The sequence below is a fragment of the Protopterus annectens genome, chromosome 6.part0 (genome assembly GCF_019279795.1).
Source record: "Protopterus annectens isolate FY-2018-M chromosome 6.part0, PAN1.0, whole genome shotgun sequence".
NCBI lineage: Eukaryota > Metazoa > Chordata > Ceratodontiformes > Protopteridae > Protopterus > Protopterus annectens.
In genome coordinates this window covers 1347419096-1347442834 of record NC_056737.1, presented here as the reverse complement: position 1 = coordinate 1347442834, position 23739 = coordinate 1347419096, and the positions used below count along the sequence as shown (strand labels likewise).

General features: G+C 42.1%; 1 protein-coding gene across 2 annotated transcripts in view; it reads right to left on the bottom strand.

Annotated features, from left to right (window-relative positions):
• SEC22A (SEC22 homolog A, vesicle trafficking protein) overlaps positions 1–23739 on the bottom strand; it is a 594497-nt gene that overhangs the window by 160822 nt on the left and 409936 nt on the right. For both annotated transcript variants that reach the window (XM_044074913.1, XM_044074912.1), the window contains exon 4: positions 15872–16051. In XM_044074913.1, the coding sequence (XP_043930848.1) occupies positions 15872–16051 (180 nt within the window). The remainder of the gene's footprint in view (positions 1–15871; positions 16052–23739) is intronic.

The window sequence follows — 23739 nt, the reverse complement described above, 5'->3', positions numbered from 1 at the left end:
GTGTGTGTGTGTGTATATATATGTGTATATATATATATATATATATATATATATATATATATATATATTATATACACACACACACACACACATATATATATATATATATATATATATATATATATATATATATATATATATATAGACACAGACAAGTGCAAACATACACACAAACATACATATACATACAAAGGGTTCCATTTAAATGGTCAAAAGATGCAAGAAAAAAGTTTGAAAATACAGTTATTGCATTTTGTTGCTCTCTGCATGTGTGAGATCGCAGTACAGTGGGGACTAGGGTTTTGCTCTTTCCCTACTGTAAGGCAGTCTCTCAGTTTGTAGATGTACGCTATAGGGGGATAGGGGCCCAGGAGGACTTGTCATCCTACAAATAAAAACATATTTTGATGAGGTTAGCTTTGATCTTTTTTTTTTTTTTTCTGTTGGCTGTGTTGTCAAATTTTTGATAGTTCAACCACTTTGACATACACTCATATTTTTCATTTTATTTTGTTGACCACAGTAAAACACTAATTTGACTTGACCATTTTTAGGTTCAGCCAAAGATTGCAAATGACAAACAATGACTAAAAATGGTTCAAGGACCACTTTACTCCTCTTACCTGATTAACAAATAACTGAAAATTAATAAATAAATAAATAGCTAATGTTAGCCACTACAAAGCTAAGTGCTATACATATTTTCAATGCCCCCCTCAAGACTTCCAGTAGCTCTCCTGGCACCAAAATGACTCATTCATTCCTCCTACAAGAGTTGGAGCTAGATCCATTCATTCCCTGACCAGGGCAAGAAAAAAAAACTGCTTCTGATCAATTTTTCTGGTAGGACAAGGACAGCAGCTAGTAAACAATGGCTGCCATAGAAAAACCCTTTACAGATGAACATGTAGTGGAAAAGATACATCAGCTAATACTACAACTACAGGACAAGACTTAGCCAAAGATATATATGTTCAGACATCAGATGCACTTTTACTCTACTACAAGCAAAATTAATTTCTTACTAAATTTAGAGTTAATTTAGTTGCACATTACTAAATCACTGAAGTAAGTCTACACAACTTATCACCAACTAAACTGGACCTATTATATGTAAGCCTGTTCTTGAGTAAAACAGCACAAGCACTTCATAGAAGCAACATGGAAAGGCTTCTTCATTTAACACGTATATTTGTCACCATGCACAACCTACAAAAGAAGGTAAGTAAAACAGATGAATGCAAATTTAGAAAATATTTGGAATAAGAACATAACAAGAACAGGAATGGTGTGTTTACTGAAGCCTGAGCACAGCCATTTTTAATTGTTCCTAAGCTTCTTAAAAGTTCCATGCAAGTTTGATTAAAAGCAAAACAAAATTGGAAAGAAAGATTTTAACTTTGCTTCTGAGATGCACTTATTTAGAACTGTTTGACTGCCAGGATAAATAACACCTTTCAAAGACTAGCTCATTTTTTTCTTCTAATACGTAAAGCAAGAAAGTGCACCCCTTTATGGTCTGCTGCTATAGTTCTTGAAAGTTCAGTATAAAGATTTTGTAAGCTTGTATGTATGATGTATGCAAAGGATCCAAAAGCACTTTAAAACAGCATCAGTAAAATGAATATCAATGAAGCTAGTACTACAACGACAGACTTCAACAAATCACTCAGGACCTAGGAATTTCCTGAACAGTAGAAAAATAGAAGTTATGTCCTTACCATAACGTTCCATGTGGAGTGATCATCTCACCTTTGTTCTTACACATGGGTTCGGAGCCGATCCTCGGCTCCGAGTCGGCCGCTTGGCAAAGCTCTGCATCGAGAAGAAGCTTGAGACCAACCTGTCTCCCACAATTCCCTCTGCCTTTACCTCAGATCTAGTTTGCAAACAATACCAGGTCCCAACGGGAATGAAACATACAAACATGCATACTAAGGCGTCGCTGAAACCAGCAGTAACAGCTGAGAGAATCAGAAGCGGGAGAACCAAACCAGACATCTAAACTGGACATTCTTCCTGACCTGAGGGTGGGAGGGTGGGAATGTAAGAACAAAGGCGAGATGAACACTCCACATGGAACGTTATGGTAAGGACATAACATCTATATGTGAGAGTGTTCAATCTCGCCGTTTGTTCTTACACATGGGTAGCGTCCCTAGCTCCGTGACCCTGAGAGACTCACGGAAGAACGTTCCTGAGCACAGTGGAACCAAAGGTTGCCCTGTCCCTGGAAACCTTATCCACTTTGTAATGAGTAATGAACGTATGTGGTTTAGACCAAGTGGCGGCCGCACAAATAGTGTCCAAGGGTAGGCGGGCCGCATGAGCCAGGGATGTAGATATTGATCTAGTAGAATGTGCATTCGGTTTGACGGGCAAACTCTGCTCAGTAGCAGCATAAACAAAAGTAATACAATCACATAGCCATTTGGAAAGGGTACGCTTCGTCACTGCCATGCCCTTTCTGCTGTCCGCAAAGGCTATAAAGAGTTGATCTGATTTTCTGTGATCCTTTGTTCTATCCAAGTAGAATCTGAGTTGTCTATGAACATCCAACTTGTGTAACATATACTCCAGCTTATTAGAATGGTTCTTGAAAAATGTGGGGAGCTCAATGGACTGATTAATGTTATTGACTGAACAAACCTTGGGAAGAAAGGACGGGTTGGTGCGAAGGGATACCCTATCAGGGTGAAAGATTAAATATGGGAGTTTAATGGAAAGAGCTTGAAGTTCTGACACTTGTCTGGCTGAAGTGATAGCTACTAGAAAGAGAGTTTTCCATGACAAGAACTTCAAAGAACAGGACGAGGCTGGTTCAAAGGGTGGTAGCATTAGTTGTGATAACAGGAGGTTCAGATTCCACGGTGCTGTAGGAAACCTGACTGGTGGTCTAATATGAAAAGACCCTTTTAGAAAAGCCTTACAAAGCCTATGAGTCATAATAGGCGCTCCATTTTCTCCTACATGAAAGTTTGAAATAGCAGCCAATTGAACCCTCAAGGTGGCAGGAGAAGCTCCTTGGTGAAATAGCACGGATAGAAACTCTAAGACTTTGTTTAGTGGGGCTATCAAGGGATCTAAATGTTGCATAGTTGCCCAGTATACAAACCGCTTCCACTTACTAGTGTAAATCTTTGTAGTGGAAGTTTTATGAGAAGCTACTAGAATATTTTGAACCGCAGGAGAAAGAAGATCAGACCTGGCTAAGACGGGAAGCGGAGCAGCCAAGCTGCTAGTCTGAGGGACAGGAGCGACGGGTGGGGAGCCCCTGATGAGTGGGTCAGTAGATCCGGCTCCGGGTCCAGGATCTGGGGTTCCCATATTTGGTGTGCTTGAAGAAAGGGAAACCAAATCTGACGAGGCCAGAATGGGGCAATGAGAATTACAGTCCTCTCCAGGTTCTTGGCTTTCTGCAGAAATCTTGGAATCAGAGGTATGGGGGGGAAGGCGTACAGGAGACCCGGGGGCCAATCGTGAATCAGAGCGTCCCTGGGGACTTCCCCTGGCGGGGGTAATAGGGCGAAGTAGCTTCTGCATTAGGCGTTCATTGGAGATGCAAACAGGTCGCAGCAAGGCTGGCCCCACTTGCGGAATATCATGCCCGCTATTGTCTGTTTGAGGGACCACTCGTGAGGTAACAGGATGGCTCTGCTCAACCTGTCCGCTATGACGTTGGATAACCCCGGGATGTGCATTGCTATCAGAAAGCGACCCGTGGATTCTGCCCATTGCCAAATTCTCATGGCCTCTCTGCACAACTGGTAAGATTTGGTTCCTCCTTGCTTGTTTATGTACCAGACTACGGACATGTTGTCCGTTTGAACTGCAATGGTCCCTAGAGGTAGAAGGGGAGAAAAGTGTTGCAACGCCAGAAACACTGCCCTCATCTCCAGAACATTGATGTGCAGGTTGTACTCTAGATTGGTCCATCCGCCTTGGACTGTCTGTCCCTGAAAGATGCCCCCCCCCACCCTATCAGGGAAGCGTCCGTGGTCACTGTATCTGTTGGAGTGGGTAGCACAAACGGCCGGCCGCAGGTGAGATTGCAATTCTGTAGCCACCAAGATAGGTGTCTTGCAGATGTTTGTGATGTGAATTTCGTGTGTCAGCAGTAACTGTTGGAACGACCATTGTGCGAACAGCAGCCATTGAAGAACTCTCATGTGCAGTCTTCCCAATGGTATTGCAATGAGGGAAGCCGACATGAGTCCCAAAACTTTTAGAACCAGTTTGGCCGGGGATTTCTTGGACAACAGGAGTAGAGATATGTGATTTTGTAGAGAGGCTATTCTTTCTGAGGGAAGTCTTAGAATCAAACAACGGGTATCCAAATCTGCTTCTATGAATGAGATATGCTGTGACGGCTGTAATGCAGATTTTTCGAAATTTATGGAAATTCCGAGTTGAACACAAAGTTAGAGTGTGTAATCCCTGGCCTGTATCAGTCGACGCTCGGTGGTGGCAGTAAGGAGCCAGTCGTCCAGATACGGAAACACCTGGAATCCTAGGCGTCTCAAGTGAGACGCTACCACTGCCATGCATTTGGTGAAAACCCTGGGGGCTGAGGTTAGACCAAAGGGCAGGGCTCGAAACTGAAAGTGACTGGCTCCCAGCCTGAAGTGCAAGTGATCCCTGGATGCTCTGGCCATTTTGATGTGGTAGTACGTGTCCTTGAGATCTATTGAGCACATCCAGTCGTCCTTCTGTAAGAATGGAAGGATCGATTGAAGCGTGACCATCCGGAACTTTTCTTTCTTGACGAAGGTATTGACCCTGCTTAGGTCCAGAATTGGCCTCCAGTCCCCTGTCTTTTTTGGAACTAAAAAGAACCTTGAGTAAGTTCCGAATCCTCTTTGGTCCACCGGGACTGGTTGGATGACTCTTTTTTCTAGCAGCCTTGAAATTTCTATAGCTGCAGGTTCTCGCAGATGGGGTGGTACATCTGGGAATCTTTTCTGTGGTAATGGGGGGAATAGAAATGGGATTTTGTAACCTCTGGTAATAATGCTTTTTACCCATTTGTCTGAGGTAAGACTTTGCCAGGCCTGAGGGTATAAAGCTAAGCGACCCCCGACTGCCTCCAGAGCAGGACAGTCGGGCCTCCATTCAGGAGTGCTGGAAAGGCTTCCCAGGGAGCGTATCCCTGTCACCTTGGTTTTGCGGACTCCCTCGGCCGCCAGGGCGACGTCTTCCACTTCTGCCCCCCCTCTGCCTCTGGAGGGGGCATCACCCTGTGTGCCTGGGAAAGAACCTTGGGGTTTTCGAAACCACATTTTTCCACCTCGTTGCCCTTTGGGGTACGGTCTGGATGGGGTGGAAAAACAGACTCCGACAGCAGACAGAGTCTTTCCCTCTTGCTCACACCAGGTAAGGGTCTCCTTTACTTTGGGGCCAAAGAGAGTGGCACCATCAAATGGGGCGTTAGTAAAGGAAGACTTGAAGGCTTCCGCAAAGGAACATAAGCGCATCCAGGAATGTCTACGAAGAGCAATCGCTGAAGCCGCAGACCTACTCGATCCTTCGGCTGCATACGAGATGAGCCTCATGGACGAGTTCACAATTGAGGTAAGGGTATTGAGTTGTGCTGTAACTTTTTCCGCGACAGCAGCATCTGTAGTACCCTGGAGGGTATCTCCCAACTCTTTGACTAGATCCCTCTGTAAACGTGTAAAATGTGTCAAATAGTTCAGCGATCGCATGGAAAAAGCCGCTGAACTAAAAATGCGCTTCCCATACCTGTCCATAATCCTAGAATCTCTGTTAGGCGGATGGACAGATGAGGAAGATTCAGACATCTCCTTTTTAGTGGCAGCTGCCACCACCATAGCATCCACTGGAACTCCCTTTGTGAGGTATGCCTTGTCTTGAGGGGCCGTAATATATTTGTTAGGCTTTCTAGGGACTGGCTCCACTGTGTCAGGTGTCTCCCACGCCCTTCGAGCAATCAAATCCATCAACTCATCGAAGGGCGGAGTAACCCAGGAGGAAGAAGGGCGAGCACCGAATGCTTTCAGCAAGACTGACTCATCCTCAGAAGGGGGTAGGGCTTGCCAATCACTTCTCTGTTTTAGGATCTCCAGGATGTCAGAAAAGGAGACCTCCTCCGAGGGTGATTTTGGGGACCCTTCTGACTCATCCAAGTCAGTGTCCGATGTTAAGGATTCTTGTGGAGAATCCAAGTGCCTCCTCTTACACAATCTTTTCCTCGGAACTTCCTCAGGGGGGGGCATCCGATGAAGCCTCCGAGGAAGAAGGGGCTCCCTCTGGGAGCGGCTGAGACACTGGTGCTCGACGCTTTTGAGTAGCCGTGGGTGCAGAAGAGGATAACGGGCCTTTATGGGAAGGAGAGGCCGTCTCTGCTGAAGTGGTTGTCTGAGTCGACAACACCTTCCTCATAAGGTCGAAAGCCCCCGGGTCCCGAGCCAAGGAATCCCCCGGTTCCGAAGAAGGCGGAGGGATCCCCGAGACGGGGACCGAGGGCATCGACCCCGAGGACGGAGCCGAAGCGATCCGTGCCGAGGCACCGAGAGGGAGAGTCGGAACCAAAACATCGGTTCGACTCTCGGTCCCGGAACCAAGGATAGATCGTCGGCTCCGCGATTCCAGTAATGGATCCGTCGGAGTCGAGGTGAACGGTGCCGACCGAGAGAAAGACGGCTCCGGCACCGAGGGCTCCACGATCATCAGATCAGCCTCTCCCGGCTCCGAAGGCTGAATAGGCCTCGGAGGAGGAAAAGATGGAGATAAAGGAAGGCCTTCGAGTCTCGACACCAACTGGGAGGAGACTGAGATGAGTTTGGACAAGGCCGTATTCTCCATTAACTTCTGCACCACACGATCTACGTCGGAGTCAGAGAGGGGCCTGGAATAACGGGTCGAAGGAATCGAAGATGGAGCCGACCTCAAAAGCACAGGAGGTGGAAGCTCCGTCACCGGCTCCAGGACTCGAGGCTCGGTGACGGACAGAAGTTCGACACTCGGCCCCGAAGTCTGTGGAACTGGTGAACGAACCTTAAACGAAGAACTCGGAGCCGATGACATGGGCTCCGACGTCTTCGACTCCTTCGAGGATTTAGATGCCTGGTCTGATTTATCAAGAGCCTCTTGAAAGGCAGGCTTCAAAAGGCCTCTGTCCATGAGCTTCCTGCGCCTATCTGTTATGACCCTTCCACTGAAAAAATGACAAATGGAACAGTCTTCTTGCAGATGGAGAGGGCCAAGACAGTAGACGCAGGAGCTATGGTTATCTGTGACAGACAGTTTCTGTCCACATTGGCACCTTTTGAACCCTGACTTTGCTTTTTCAGACATTTTCAAGGATAAAACAGTCAAATCCGGTATAATTGTCAAATCCAGTAACGTTATATATATATATATATATATATATATATATATATATATATATATATATATATATATATCTACACAGTCCTGTATAAGTTATAGACAGTTACAGCCAAAAACTAATGGAACCACAAGTGTAAAAGAGTTTTATTCGAAATCCAATAGCAAATCCAGTAGTTAGTGGGTGGGGTAGGCCCCGAGGGAAACCTAACTAAATATCTATATACTAAAAAATATATAGAAGGTTAAGAAACCCTTGACTCACGCACACACACACACTAAAAGGTCTCAATTTGAAAATAGGAAGAATTTTCTAAGTAATCCTAGAAAAAAAAAAAAAAAAGTATCTTATCTGCCAGTTGGTCTGAGCTCATCGAAAGTGATGCGAACGTTGCAGCGGCAAACTAGATCTGAGGTAAAGGCAGAGGGAATTGTGGGAGACAGGTTGGTCTCGAGCTTCTTCTTGATGCAGAGCTTTGCCAAGCGGCCGACTCGGAGCCGAGGATCGGCTCCGAACCCATGTGTAAGAACAAACGGCGAGATTGAACACTCTCACATCATCCTGTTTGATTCCTGCACATAAAATGACACCAGCTGCAGAAGCACTGGACCAAGTTCTTAGATTGGGTGACAAGCTATCACAACAACATGATACCCCCCATCTGACATCAACAGCAGACTTGAAAGGGCTGTCATCCAGGCTGCTGTGGAGGCTGTTTGTGCCCTCACTGGCATTCTGTCAATGAATATGTTTCTAATCAAGCCTCATCCCTGACCTGAATATGAGCATCCCCCATCAATGGAGGGACCTCTATTATACCCTCACCGTATGCATGTGTATACTACTATCCAAATGGGATGAGGGGCATTGCCAAGTCCATTTCCACAGTCCTGGAAATTCTTTTGCTTCAAAATCTCCACTTACTTAGTGGTGTTCATCTAAATGAAATGACTGATCTGAACCTTAGGAGGTGCACAGCCAGCACTGGCCACTCACTCCTACCTTCCCCTACCCAAATCTTTTAGTACCCGAGTCATGATTCAAAATCTGGTAGTCAGGACATCATTTATTTATTTATTTGACAATTGTTTACCGGAGTAGTCTGACTGGGTTCTCTTAAGATTCTCCTATCATTCTCCTAAGATACAGGGCCAGGCTCAAACAGAATGTGATTTAACAAATACCACAATATTTACAATATCTATAAAGAGAATTTACCAGCAACACAGCACACATTAAAGACATTTCCAGTTAGTAACTGAATCTAGAAGTGATTAGGAGTGTTACTATAAAGCATCGGGACTCATTAACTTAGCATAAGGTCAAGCAGTAAGATTATGCTAAGGTGAGTTTAGCCTGCCATTACATTGTAGAAAATTAGCTCTCAAAACTGTATGTACACTTCTGTAACTATGTTACATAAGGCAAAAAAATAGAATGTGGTGAAACTAAAGGTTTAGTTCTCAATTATTCATGATAGCAACAAACAATACCAGCTTCTCCAAGTAGCTGAACAGATTCCAGTAAGCTCAAAAGCAAACTTCTCACTTCTCAAAACCGAAGTGGAATCCTTCAAGGCCCCAGGGCCAGTGGAAACTATGGCCCAAACTGCAGAATCCTATATAAACGCATTCTACGGACATCTCCAGGAATGCATGGATCATGCTATCCCAAACAAAACCAAAATCCAAACATCCAAAGGCAGGCGTCCAGTCTGGTGGACCCCAGCCATAAATAAACTGTACAACAGAAGGAGGAAGATACTACATGATAGAGCAAAATCCCTAATAGGGAAGGCATCTCTGATCAGTACTAGCAAAAAATTACGATCCCTCATAAAATCCTCCAAGGCCAGCTTCGAGAGAAAAATTGCTCAGGACACTAAAGACAATCATAAGGCTTTTTTCAGTTATGTTAGGAACCTGGGATGCAACTCCCAGACTTGTTCTGAGTTGATTCTAAACGACAAAAAATACACTGAACCCACAGACATCGCCAATATCCTGGCAGACAGGTTCAGTGCAAACTTCTCCACCCCAAAAAAAAGAGCAAGTATCTATCCCAGCAGAGGGCTGCCTCCCAAACATCTCTGATGCTCAGGTGAAGGCTGTCCTCTCCAAAGCAAAAACACTGCTTCCATGGGACCAGATGGCGTCCCGGGTTGCGTCCTACATGAACTCCAAGAAGAACTAATCCCTCAAATAAAACAGCTGTACAATCTCAGCCTCACTACAGGATATGTGCCCACAGAATGGCGTACAGCAACAGTGGTCCCACTCCACAAAGGTGGAGCCTCTACAGACCCTGGAAACTATCGCCCCATAAGCCTGACTAGCTTAGTCTGCAAGGCTATGGAGAGGATCATCATGGAGCTTATAAACAAAGACATTGGGGACCTACAGACACTAGATCCTACCCAGTTCGGCTTCGTCAAGGGCAGATCCTGCCTTTTGAACCTGGTTGACTTCTTTGAAGCAGTCACCAAAGCCATAGATGAAGGGAAGGTAGTCAACACAGCCTATCTGGACCTAGCAAAGGCATTTGACACAATACCCCACTCGGGCATCATAGATAAGCTATCCAGCTTAAATATAAACCCCTATGTCACAAGATGGGTCGCAAACTGGCTCAAAGACAGAACCCACAGAGTGAGAGTTGCTGGAGGCATGTCAGACTCGAAACCAGTCACAAGTGGCGTCCCACAAGGTTCTGTCCTGGGACCGCTCTTGTTCGGTATATACTTTTTCGAGGTACAGGCCAATGTGGGAGGACTATGGCTCACCAAGTTCGCAGACGACTGCAAACTACGCGCCATAATCAACTCTCCAGCTGACACAAACATCCTTCAAAAAGGTCTCACAGAGACGGATAACTGGTGCCAGAGCCATGGTCTAAAGCTAAATGCCAAAAAGTGTATAGTCATACCCTTTGGCAAAAACAATGTGAACACAAATTACCAGATAGGCGGTAACCCATTAAGTACAGAGAAAGAAATTAGGGATCTGGGGACCCAAGTTGATAGCAACCTCTCCTTTGACAACCACATTGCCAAAGTGGTTAGAAAGACCTTTTACATAGCCCACCTCATCATGAAAGGATTCACCTCTAGATCAAGAGAGGTAATCGTGCCCCTTTATTCATCCCTCATCAGGCCCATCATAGAATACAATGCCCCTTTTGGGATGGACCTTACCCGACACCTGCAGCAATTAGAAAGACCCCAAAAGTACCTCACCAAGAGGATCAAGGGACTCAAACAGATGCCATATGCTGCTCGGTTACAAAAACTCCAGCTCTACTCAGTTGCACACCGCCTACTTTGAGGCGATCTATGCCTGACATATAAAGCTATGTCCAATCCAGAATTAATGGACATGCTCCACCTCAGTAAATCTAAATCCCTTAGAGCCACACGCTCGAGGGACTTGAAACTCAGCACTGAAATAAATAGAACTTGCTGGAGGGACAAATTCATAACCCAGAGGCTCCCTTCACTCTGGAATAGAATTCCAATTCATGTTAGGCAGAGCACCTCACTGAATCTCTTCAAGAAGAATCTTGATGAGTGGATGGGGGATCGTAGGTTTGTCCCGGGGATTACTTCCGTGTTACTATTAGACAGAGGCACAGCAAACTAAATCTTAAAAAGGGCACAGTATACTCAAATCAAGGGGTGGCGTAGGCCAAACAAAATTGGGCTAGGCTTATAATTGCCCCAGGGCAGATAGCCTAGTATGAACCTATGAACCTAAAAAAGCGCAACATCCATAGCACAAATTTAAGGAATCCAACCGTCTTGTATAAAAATTATTTTATTAAATGAGCAAAGCTTTCAGATGCTAAAAATTCTTTTCACTACATATAATAATTGTCTAAATTTATGTATCTACAATATATGCAACTATGGCAGGGAGCTGTACCTTTTTTATTGATAAAAACTTTGAGTGGTACAGTTCCATGCCTTAACTGTATATATTGCAGATATATAAATCTAGGCAATTAAGCCATGGTGGTGCAGTTGTAGCATTGTTGCCTCACAATAAGAGGTTCTCCCATTCGATTCTCGGCTGGAGTGCCTTCTGTGTGGAGTCTGCATGTCCTCCCCACGGTCGAGTGGCGTTCGAAAGACATGCGTAGAATGGGCATGCCTTCTTTGAAGGTTGGGCGTCGAGCTGGCACCTGTAAAAAAAATCTACAGCCAATCATTAGTGGACGAGAGCTCCGCTGTGGCATCCCCTAACCAGGAAAAGCCAAAAGAAAAACATCCTATTAGCAAACAGAAATGTATATTTAATGTATTTGCTACATGTCACACAGAGAATGTAATATATTTTGCTAATTGCATGGAATGAGATTGTTTCTATACAGAAAAAAATAATCGAAAGTTAAAAGAAAGAATAGGATCTCACTTATCTGATATCTGCAGAGGTGCAGACACAAATGCATTAAGTAAACATATTATATCGATGTGTAGTGAACATAAATTTAAGTTTAGAGTTCTTCAGAAGGTTTTTATAAACAATTGTGGAGGTGACTTATTGAATAAAACTGAATTAGTCGAATATAAATGCATTAATTATTTTAGGGGCGATGTATTGCCAGGACTGAACACCAGGAATAGTGTTAAACCAATTTTAAAACTTAAGCAAGGTTATTTATAAAATTTAACCTGGGCTATGTTCATTCATTTATTTATCGACCTATTTATGCAGTTATTATTTATTCTACTTATTGCTTAATTTTAATATCTGCACATATATAATTCTGGGATACATCTCTCTCTCTCTCTTTCTCTGTATATATGTGTATATATATATATATATATATATATATATATATATATATATATGTATATATATATATATATATATATGTATATATATATACATGGGTTCCCTTCAGATTCTCGACATTCATATGGTTGAGACCATATGACTGAGGTTTCAGATTTTCGATATTCTGAATGGAGATCTGCATACAGCACTGAACGGGAGATTTCCCTTTTCCTCGCTGTAATGCGATCTCGGAGTTGGTATATTTAAGTAGCGAGGGTGTGGTGGGTATGTTTAAGCTGTTTTTTTTTTTTTGTTGGATTTGTTTCGGAATTTCGATATTCTGAAACATTGATCATATGGTCTCAATCATATGACATTCAATGTTTCAGAAGTTTGAGATTCTTAAGTGACTCTCTCTCTCTCTCTCTATATATATATATATATATATTTATGTATTTTAAGTGTAACGAACGCTTTTAGATAGTTATCATGTGATGTGTAGATTCTTTATGATAGGCTGGCAGTTTTGATATAAATTTGCATGTGCGGGAAGTGATACTACTGATTAATTTTATGCAGTGAAAAAGAGTTTATAGGACTTGAAAACTTTGCTCATTTAATAAAATCATTTTTATACAAGATGGTTGGATTCCTTAGCTTTGTACTGTGGTGATTATTATGACAGTAACAGTCTGAAGTGCAACCATATTATACAACTAAATAATCCCTGTACAACTGTAGTGGTTAGAACATTCAACTAACTCACACCTATGCCTCCACCTGGTGCCTAAAAAAACTTCAATCCCAGCACATTCTCAAATGCACTAAAATGAACAAACTGGAACCCACTAAACACCCTTCCCTTAGAAGATGCCGCAACCTACTTTAACTCAACTTTCCTAACTTGCGCAACTCCTTTGCCCCTCTGAAAACAAAACGCATCAGAAGTAAAGCTGTGCCTTGGTTAACCAAAAATACCTTAGTTACTATGCGACTCCGTGATAAAGCCTGGAAACGTTACCATAAAAATAAAAACATCACCACTCTTAATGAATACAGAACACTTCATAACAAAGTAAAACACTTATCATCTTAGACCGAAAAGCCTACCTCTCAACACTTCAAACCAATCATAGCATGAACCCCCAAAACGTTTGGAATGGCATCTCTTCTCTCCTCAATCCTGGGAAAAAAGAAAACCCTTGCCCTGATCCAAATGCCTCTGACTTGGAATTAGCCACCCAGTTCAACGCCTTTTTCATCGATTCCTTAGGTAAACTATCATCATCCTTCACTAACCACTCTACTTCACCTTTCTCACCCGTATCTATGCCTTCCTCCCCCCTCACCTCCTGCTCCCAACCCCCTTCCTTTTCCATTACTGCTATCCCCATAACAACCATAAAAAAAAAAAAAAAAAACTTCTTCTAAAATTGAAACCTGGTTCCAATGCCCCTGATGAAATACCACCCTACTTCCTAAAAGTAGCCACAGATGGCATCGCTCTGCCCATCTGAATTCTTATAAATCGGTCTATTTCTGAATGCCACATTCCTCAACTCTGGAAAAAAGCCTTCATTATTCCACTTCATAAAGGTGGCAACAGCAACGATATTCCAAACGTTCGACCCATTGCTATCCTATCCCGCATTTCCAAACTTCTCAAAAAATGCATCCATCTACAACTTTTACCCTATCTCACAAAGAATCACCTTCAAACTCCAACACAGCATGGTTTCAGACCCGGCCATAGTACTACTACAGCTCTCCTCTCCTTCCTTGAAACTGTTAACAAGGCCCGCAACTCTGGCCATATCGTCTCCACTCTCCTCTTAGACCTATCTAAGGCATTTGACACTATCTCTCATAACCTTCTCCTTACTAAGCTTTCCAAATTAAATCTATCCCACTCCTCTGTCAAATGGTTCACTAGCTACCTCACAAATAGCCAACAAGCAGTTAGATGGATAAAGTCCTTTCCTTAATACTCCCACAGGTGTCCGCCAGGGTTCAAATCTAGGGCCCCCCTTCTATTCAATATACTCATAAATGACTTCTACCTAGCCATCCCCAACGCCAAACTAGTCTAATATGCTGACGGCTCAACAATAATATGCTCTTCCCCCTCTATCTCCACTTTAACAAAAATAAGCCAAGAAGCTTTCTCTTCCACTGAGAAGTAGATGCAAGACAACCATCTTGCACTCAATGCAACTAAAACAAAACTCATGATATTTACCGCTTCCAAAACCACCAACGTAGATAAAAACTCATTCTCTAACACTAGTCAGAATAATACTCCCCTCGAAATAGTCTCCAATGATAAACTACTAGGAGTCCTTGTTGATGATCAGTTAAAGTTCGACAACCATCTACAAGTAAATATAAAAAAAAAACCTCACCAGAAAATTGGGATGCTCTACCGCCACAATCGCTACATCTCACCCTCCCCACCAGGCTCACCCTTGCTAATTCATACCTCATTCCATGCCTCCTATATGGTGCGTCTATCATTACTAACCTGCAATCCTCCCTCAAGTCAAAACTCTACTGCTACAATAAAATAGCCAAATTTGCAACTAGCCATAGATCTACCTCCCACCTCTGCACTTCCTTACATCAACTGAACTGGCTCGAACTGCCCAATTACCTCACCTATATTCAAGTTGTCCAAGCTCACAAAATTATTTTCAATCCCTCTGTCTGTCCCTCTCTTGCCACCACCTTTAAAATGCATCAACCTGACAGACTCCTTAGATCAAACTCACAAAACCTAATGGAGCTACTTAAACCTGCCCGACCTCCAGGCAAACAATTAATGTCCTTCTCTCTTGCTCGATACTGGAATTCTCTCCCTCCTCCCATCTGTGCCACTAGCTGCCTCTCTTCTTTCAAAACCTTACTTCAATCACACCTAAACTCACAATGGGAATGCTCTTGCTCTCATCCTGCATAACCTTCCATCATTATAACATCTTATAGTTTCTCTTTTAGAACAAATTGTAGGAATCAATACAACTTTTTCTGTTCCTTTTTTAACAACTGTAGAATATCAACAGTCTAGTAATTATTGTATAAGTTAGTAGCATCTTTTAAGAACTTTGATTTTATGTATATACTCTATTATTGCATTACCACTGTGCACACTGTATTAATTTGTGCATACCAATATGTTAATTTCTGTATTACTTATATGTTGGTTTTACTCCTTTAACTCACTCTTATGTGCTATGTTGTCATTTTTTTAACTTGTATTTTTTCTGGAGCTTTTCTCCCCAGGACTCCATTGAAAACAAGCTCAATGTGGCCCAATGGACTATCCTGGCAAACAAACCGCAAAATAAATAAATAAAATAAATTGTGTCAATAAGTGTTGTGCTGCCCTGTTTTTACAGCAGTATTCTCCTTATGAGAGAAGAGCAGTGAACTTTTTATTCTGCAACATTTTCTACAGAACATGGAATAACAACTGTTTTTAAACCCATTTTCAGAGCTTTGTATGGGCACAAAACACCAGATTACTCAAATAACTGGTTCCATGGAAACACCAGTAGAAAAAAAACTGATAGGAGAAAAACATATCCATGAAAATTAAAGGAAAAAAGTCAGTTTAATTTCAGTCTCAGTCAAAGATCATCTGCATAACTTGTGTCGCTCTAAATCGACAGCTTTGACCAATTTCAAATAGCACACATTTATTGTTCTCCTAACAGTAGGTGAATACGTGCCGATCAGAAAAGCTTACCAATTTCTTTGTACTTGGAAACCGATGAATTAGTAAACCCATTTACAGTTCCCAGCTCAGATGCACAAATCTGATGAGGTGGTCTCAGCTTGATTTCTGTCTGCATTTCAGAGAGGTTTAATTTTGTAGAAAGAGACCTTGGATTATTATATCTTTGTTTGGTTTTCTGGATAAAATTATCTGTTAAGGGAGGAAAAAACATGTTAAGCTCTGTTGTAAAGAAACTATTATACATTTTAAATTATAATCTTTAGCCATGAGAAAATAAAATCACACTTTTTTTCTGCAAGATAAACATACTGACGTCTACAATTTGTGGGTCAAAAAAATGGGAAAGCATCTAGAGCAACACTGTTTTCTCTAGAGGGTTCACAGTAGTACGAGTCAAACTAATTTGCAAAAATGCTAAAGCTCCAATGCTTCAATTATGGTGTTCAATGATATCAAGGAATATACGCAATCCTGTCTGACTGCAAATTACATAAAGAAACCTTCTGTAGTCAATGCCACCTTATCCATTTACTTACATCAATTCAGCTACTGCTTTAAACAGTAAATGGCTATCCTCAGTACATAATATCACAACACAGAACAAGTTAAAATGGAGTTTATTCAGAGCAGTATGTCGAACAATACTACAGTAAATGACATCCCATGCCAACATGTCAGCTAATATTGACTGTCCTACTTTATATTTTGTAATACAGCAGTGCCTTTCTACTGCAGAGTGATATAATGGTAGTAGTTAGCTCAATAATCAGAAAAAAAGGTAGTCTGCTGTCAAGGTAACAGCATATTCGAAGCAGAATAACTTATTACCTAGAGTATCTACAATATAGTTCTAATAAATCTGGCTTCCTTGTACAATAGCTATTTCTCTGAGAGTGTGTGTGTTTACGTATATGGGTGGTAGCAGAGGCATTGTAATACAAATGGGGTCCAAGTCATTTTTTCGACCCATTTCAGGGCCTACCAGTTCAGCAATATGTTTTCACTGATGTAAGACATTGCTTGATAGGCCATTCAATCGAATGGGATGTTACATTGTAAGACCATTTAATTATGGAGGGAAGGGGTGTGACTTTTTTTTTACAGTACCAGTTGCTCCTATGTTTTATGACAGAATTTTATTGACTGGAGACTCAGTGTGCAGTTCTGTGGTGAAATGACGCAGACCTTACAAATCACAACCACATAACTTTTTTCTTTACTTTTAAAGACAAAAATGCTATAAAAACATGAACTATAAAGCAGTATGACGGCAGGGCAATAGCCAATACTGTAAAATTAATGTAATGAGTTATGAAGTGACTGATATGAATATAAACAATGCAATGTAATTCAAAAACAAAAAGGATGCAACAAACCATTACAGTGGCCCATCTGATAATTTCAAGTCATATTTTGGCATACTCCAAGATCGCTATGTCTCAGAGAAAAGGGACTATTCCTAAAAATGGTCATCTCGGACTTAGTATATGCAAGTCTGCTTTTGTTGCCCATTCAGTCTACGTGTTTCAGGACTTAGTCTACAGAGTCCTGATATTTTAAACAGTTACTGTTTTACAATTTTAAAAGTGCAACAATTACTTCAAAATTAAAAAAAAAAAAAACATGGCTCAAAGTTCTTTCATGCTCTGATATTCACTTTGAATGCATTAATGCAATAACCCATAAGGGATAAAGAGCTCTCAAAACAGTTACCCTAAACTTTAAAAGAAAACATGACCCCTACCGAATTTAGAAGTGAAAAATACAGTTGCATAAAACAGTACTTACCACAACAGTGCAATTTTAAAGAGGGGTCGCTGCAACAGTAAATAATAAAATTTGGGTAACCCACTTTATTTGTACACCGTCTCTAGTCAGAAGTTGAAAAAGCTGCAGCATCCTCCTTGTGAAGAAACACTGCAGGTCCTACACTAGTTATGTACTGAGATATGCAATTGTGAGGCTTTCTTATATGTGTGTGTTTTTCCATGTTCTCTTTTTTCGTGGAGTTAATATTCCCCATGGGAAAAGTCGAACTCTGGTATGTAAACAACCCTTCTTAGTTAAGCTATCTGTCCTAATTACTTACGCTGATATATAACTAATCACATCCAATATAATGCAATGAAAGTATTTACATGAGCCTTAACTCCAAAGGCAGCAACAAAATGAAAGTTACACACATGGTGTAATGACTGATCTACTTTGGCAATATCATATTCTTCACCTAAAGGAATAAGACTGGCAGGTTATTAGTTGGCCTGGCTTATAAATATTTCCTATGTCACTCTAGGCCCTCCTCTTTACCCAGAATGCACAATGCCTGAGGACTCAATCTTCAGGACTTTGAAACCCACAAAGGGGCAATAGAAAACAAGAAAACATGAACGGCTCAAACAACAGGGGAAGGAGGAAGGCAATGGCAAAAGATATGAAACAGCCACTGCAGACCTACAATTATAGTAAATACATACATAACTTTCACATGTGATGCTGGGAGCTTCATATCCTTAACCTGTAGAACAGAGTCCTAAGCTATTTAGGACTCCAGAGGGGACAGCAAAGGATGAACTTCAGGACAAAACACCCTCTTAAGAGACAACTGGAAGTGAGACAATTAAGGTACTGAAGATGTTCACTTAGCGACTACAGCTACAAGATCCATGAGGATCTAGGGAATCTCCAAACTCTGGATCCTACAAAGTTTGGTTTTCTGAAGGGTAGATCATGCCTGCTCAACCTGGTCGACTTCTTTGAGTCAGTCACCAGAGCTGTGGATGAAGAGAAGGTGGTTCATACAGCCTACCTTAATCTGGCCAAAGCCTTTGATAATATCCCCACTCAGGAATCATAGAAAAACTCACTAAGCTAGGCATCAACCCCTATATCACTAGGTGGCTTGCAAACTGGCTCACAGATAGAACCCACAGTGTGAAAGTGGCTGACTCCAAGTCCGACTGCCGACCAGTCACAAGTGAAGTCCTACATGGTTCAGTCCTGGGTCCTCTCCTGTTTGGTATCTACTTCTCTGAAGTCCAGGCCAACACGAAGGGACTCTGGCTGACAAAGTTCACAGATGATTGCAAGTTGGGAGCTATTATTAACTCCCCATGTGATGCTGACATCCTGCAGAGAGGCCTCACTGAGACCAATGACTGCTGTCAGAACCATGGCCTCAAGCTCAATGCCAAAAAATGTGTCATCATCCCCTTTGGGAAAAACTCGGTTCCCATGAATTACCACATCATGGTAGTCCACTGAACACAAAAGACGTTATAAGAGATCTGGGAACACGGGTTGATAGCAACCTCTCTTTTGACCACCACATTGCCACTGTGGTCAGAAAGTCCTTTTATGTGGCACATCTTATTATTAAGGGTTTTGCATCCAGGAAGAAAGAAGTCATTGTCTCCCTCTACTCTTCCCTCATTAGGCCAATCATTGAGTACAATGCCCCATTTGGCATGTATCTCACTAGACACCTGCAACAACTGGAGAAGTCACAAAAGTACCTCACAAAGATGATCCTGTGCCTCAAACAGCTGTCCTATATGGACAGACTCAAAAAAATCCAACTACTCTCTGTCTCATATCACCTACTTAGAGGCGATCTCTACTTGACTTACAAAGCCATGTCTGACCCAGCTCGGTTAGAAATGCTACATCTAAAGAAATCCCAATCCCTCCACACCACATGCACCAGAAACCTCAACCTCACTACCACAATCAACAGGACATGTTGGAGGGACAGGTTCAAAAACCAGAAACTGGCCATACTATGGAATAGACTTCCCACACATGTCAAACAGAGCACCTCACTGGCTCTCTTCTAGAGAAATCTTGATGAGTGGATGGAAAATAGAAAATTCAGCCCGGGGATCACTCCAGTGGCTCTACTCGACAGAGGCAGTGGGAACTAATGTCAGGTGGCACGATGCCAAGGTAATCCTATGGGCTAGGCTTGTAAAGGCTCCAGGGCCATTAGGCTAGTACACACCCATGAACAAGGACATTGGCTAACTCCAAACACTTGATCACACACAGTCTGGCTTCATCAAGGGGAGGTCATGTCTACTAAATTTTGTTGACTTCTTTGAGAGAGTCATGAAAGCCATGGACGAGGTGAAGATTGTGCACACCACCTACCTTGACCTGGCCATACCCTTTGACACTATTCCCCACTCTGGCATAATAGATAAACTCTCTCAACTAGGCATCAATCCATATGTTACCAGATGGGTAGCAAATTGGCTCAAATGATAGAACCCATCTAGTCAAAATAGAGGAAGCCACCTCAAGCAGTAGACACATAACAAGCTGTGTATCCCAGGGTTTGGTCTTGGGGCCACCTTATTTGGGATATACTTTTCTGAGGTGCAAGCCAAAACCAGTGGGCTATGGCTGACCAAGTTTACAGATGACTGCAAGCTGGATGCTGTCATCAGTTCCCCTAGTGATGTGGACTTTGGACATCCTCCAAGAGGGTCTCAATCAGACAAATGACTGGTGACTGAAACATGGCCTCAAGCTGAATACCAAAAAATGCATCATCATCTCCTTTGGGGAGAGTAACATCCCCACAAACTGTCACATTAATAACAACATCCTAAGCTTGCAATCAGTCGTGAGGGATTTGGGCACCCAGGTTGATAGCAACCTGACTTTTGACCACCATGTTGCTTCCATTGTATGGAAAAAGCCTTCTACATGGCCCACCTCATAAGTAAGGGTATCTCATCCTGGGGCAAAGAGGTCATAGCATCCCTGTATTCGTCCCTTATAAGGCCCATTATTGAGTACAACACCCCTTTTGCCATGTACCTCGCAACGCACATGCAGCAGCTGGAGAGACCACAGAGGTTCCTCACCAGGAGAATCCAGGGCCTCAAATAGGCTAAAAGCCCTATCCCTCTACTTACTTTCATACAGACTCCTCAGATGTGACTTCTGTCTAGCATACAAGGTGATCACGGACCCCACCTTGATGGGTCTGCTGCATATCCGCAAGTCCAGCTCCACTCAAGTAACTCACATGTGTGGCTTAACCTGGTCTTTGACATCAATAAGACTTGTTGGCGGGACAGATTTGTGTCCCAGAGACTCCCCCATCTATGGAACAGACTCCCTCTCCACGTCAAGCAGAGTACCTCTTTACCCCTTTTTAACTGCAACCTGGATAAGTGGATAGGAAACAGAAAATATACCCCTGGGATTCTACCCCTGTCCCTGTTGGACAGGGGCACTGGGTGCTGATTTGTCTAAACATGGGCTAAACTCTTGGCTAGGGTTATAAGGTCCTTAGGGCCAACAGCCTAGTAACCTCCTACGATCCAATGAAGTTGCAGACACATACTGAAAAGTGGCAATAAAAAGCATATAATATCTCAGGATTCAGTAACAGTACTATAGCTGTGGGAGGCTGTTCTAAGAATAAGGAGACCAAGATTACAGTCTTTCCAAAGGGACATGAAAGTTGTGATGAAGTCTGAGCTGGGTACAGGTGCAGGTGGTGCAACAGAGACAGACATTAGTAGGAAATAATACCAAAGGCTCAGCACCTGGAACTGACTTAGAAATGCTGCAGCAATTAATAACCAACTGATAGGAGAAGAAGATAACCATGGACTGAAAGGACCTGGTATCCAAAGGGCAAAAAGTTCCAAGGACTCTCGAGTAGAAAATGTCACTTGGCTCATTCAAGCAGGCTGTGAGAAATGTGTGGTACAAAGTCATCTACCACAACCGGGTACTGCATTAAAAAGGTCTGAAGAGAAATTGTCAGACACGATCATGCAAGGAGGGTATTACAGTGCATGTGGGACAAAGATATACACCACAGCCAAGCACAACATTCCAACAGTCATAAAAAAGAATTTGGAGTACAGATAAAAAAGATTAGTTTTCAGAAAAAAATGAGTTGAGATCTTACAAAGTAAAGCATCTTCCTAGATTAAGAATCTGCCTATACTACCAAGGAACACTCTACACTTGGGTTAAAGAAGAGGATGGTTAGAATATTAAAATGTGCCCAAAGTCAACAAGTGTAAATGTCATTTAGGAGAGGGACTCTCCATGAGAAGGCCTGCAGATGATCTCTGAAGCAGCTGTGAGTGCACATGCTAAATAATGAATATACCCAGCAGTACACTAGATAAAGAAAGACTAACAACGTCTCCTCACAGTACACTAGATAAAGAAAGAGTAACAACGTCTCCTCGCAGAAGTCTACAGCCATGACTAACGGCAGCAAAAAGACCCCAATGCATAAGGCCTTGGAAAAAAATATCACACCAGAAGGTCTTCACATCACTGATATTGTTAGGCTGAGTGCTTACCAGAAAATCAGCGATATAGACTATAAAATGTCTGAGCAGCTGTTCTGAATAGAAAACATAGTGACTACTGAATGACACCAGTAGATGGGAATGATGCAGGGATAAAGTAAGTTTTTGGGCACAGCACCATTTTAAAACCACACAGAGAAAAACAGGAGCATCACTAATGGACTAATAAATACATGCTCACAAAAAGGATCAAGGGATAAGGATACAGGAGTCACCAGACAGTATTTAGGGAGAAGAGATAAATATGATAACAAGAAACTCTACCTCTAAGAGGTCTCACAAATGAGGAGGCAAACTAGATAAAGTCTATATTACACAAAGAAGGATTATACAGAAGGGTAGAAAATCTTCTCTCTATTCTGAAGGATATTCTGTACTGCTTTAGTACATGAAAGGGAAGAGAAGTAGTGAGAAGAAGGTGCTTGAAATGCTGTTAGGCAAGGTGTGCTTTTCTCTTCATAGTTTGTAAAATTTTCCCACTTTTTTTTTTGTTTGTTTTAACTATAACTCTGAAAAGGTATATAAAACACAGCATGACACTGCTCTGAGCAGCACTGTGACAAAACACAAAGTAGCTGCAGTACTGAAACATGACTTAGGTAGTACAGGTCCTAAACATAAGGAACAGTTAATGAGCTGAAGTCTGAAAACAGAGTCCGGAAGAATGAAACATAAAAAACATAAAATTGTATACAGCTCAATTTCTTAGCTCAAGAATTCTGGACAAAGCCAAAAAATAATGGGAGCAGAAAGGCTACAAAGGCTAAAAAACAGGGACAGTTTTAAATATTGCTCTAATGCACATAAAACGTCAGCAGAACAACAGCTTTTGCATCCACATGCATTTTTTGAACAAAAGTATTAAATTCTAAAGTCTGGCCTTACTGACACACTACATCCCTCAGTAATTGAAAATCAAAAGTTTTTTTTTTTTTTTTTTTTTTTTTAATGAAGGACAAGACAAATATAGGAGGCAAAATCTTTAGTTTATTTATTTACCCTTTGTTGACTGGGTTAATCCCACTAGGCTTGTGGCCCCTTTTCAGGAAAGAGACCTAAGGTTCTATTTATACTACAACAGGAAATTTGGTCATGGCATTAGGTAACTTCCGCATTCTTTTTGATAGGTGCAGTAGGATCTTTTACATCTACCTTCAGCAAAAAAGGCACAGCTGAGAAGTATGTGAAACTGCCATGTATTTTATCCAAATTACGAGATCAGGGTGCTTGGCTCTGAAGACAAGGGCATCCTGATGTTGGTCTCCTCAGTGATGAACTTGTCTTGAGGAAATATCAGGGCTGAATCAGACTGGACTGAATAAGCCTAAGGTCAGAAATGAGCAAATACTTTTGTCACAAATGTACCTCGAGCATACACAGAGAAGCCCTAGACTTGGATGGTGACCAAGGACACTGGCTCAGAAAACCCTGCATCAGACCTCTAAACAAGGTTTTAGCAAGGTACATGACTGAGAAGACCCTGCATTAGACCCCTTAACAAGATCCTACAAGTCCAATAAGCTCAGAATAGTT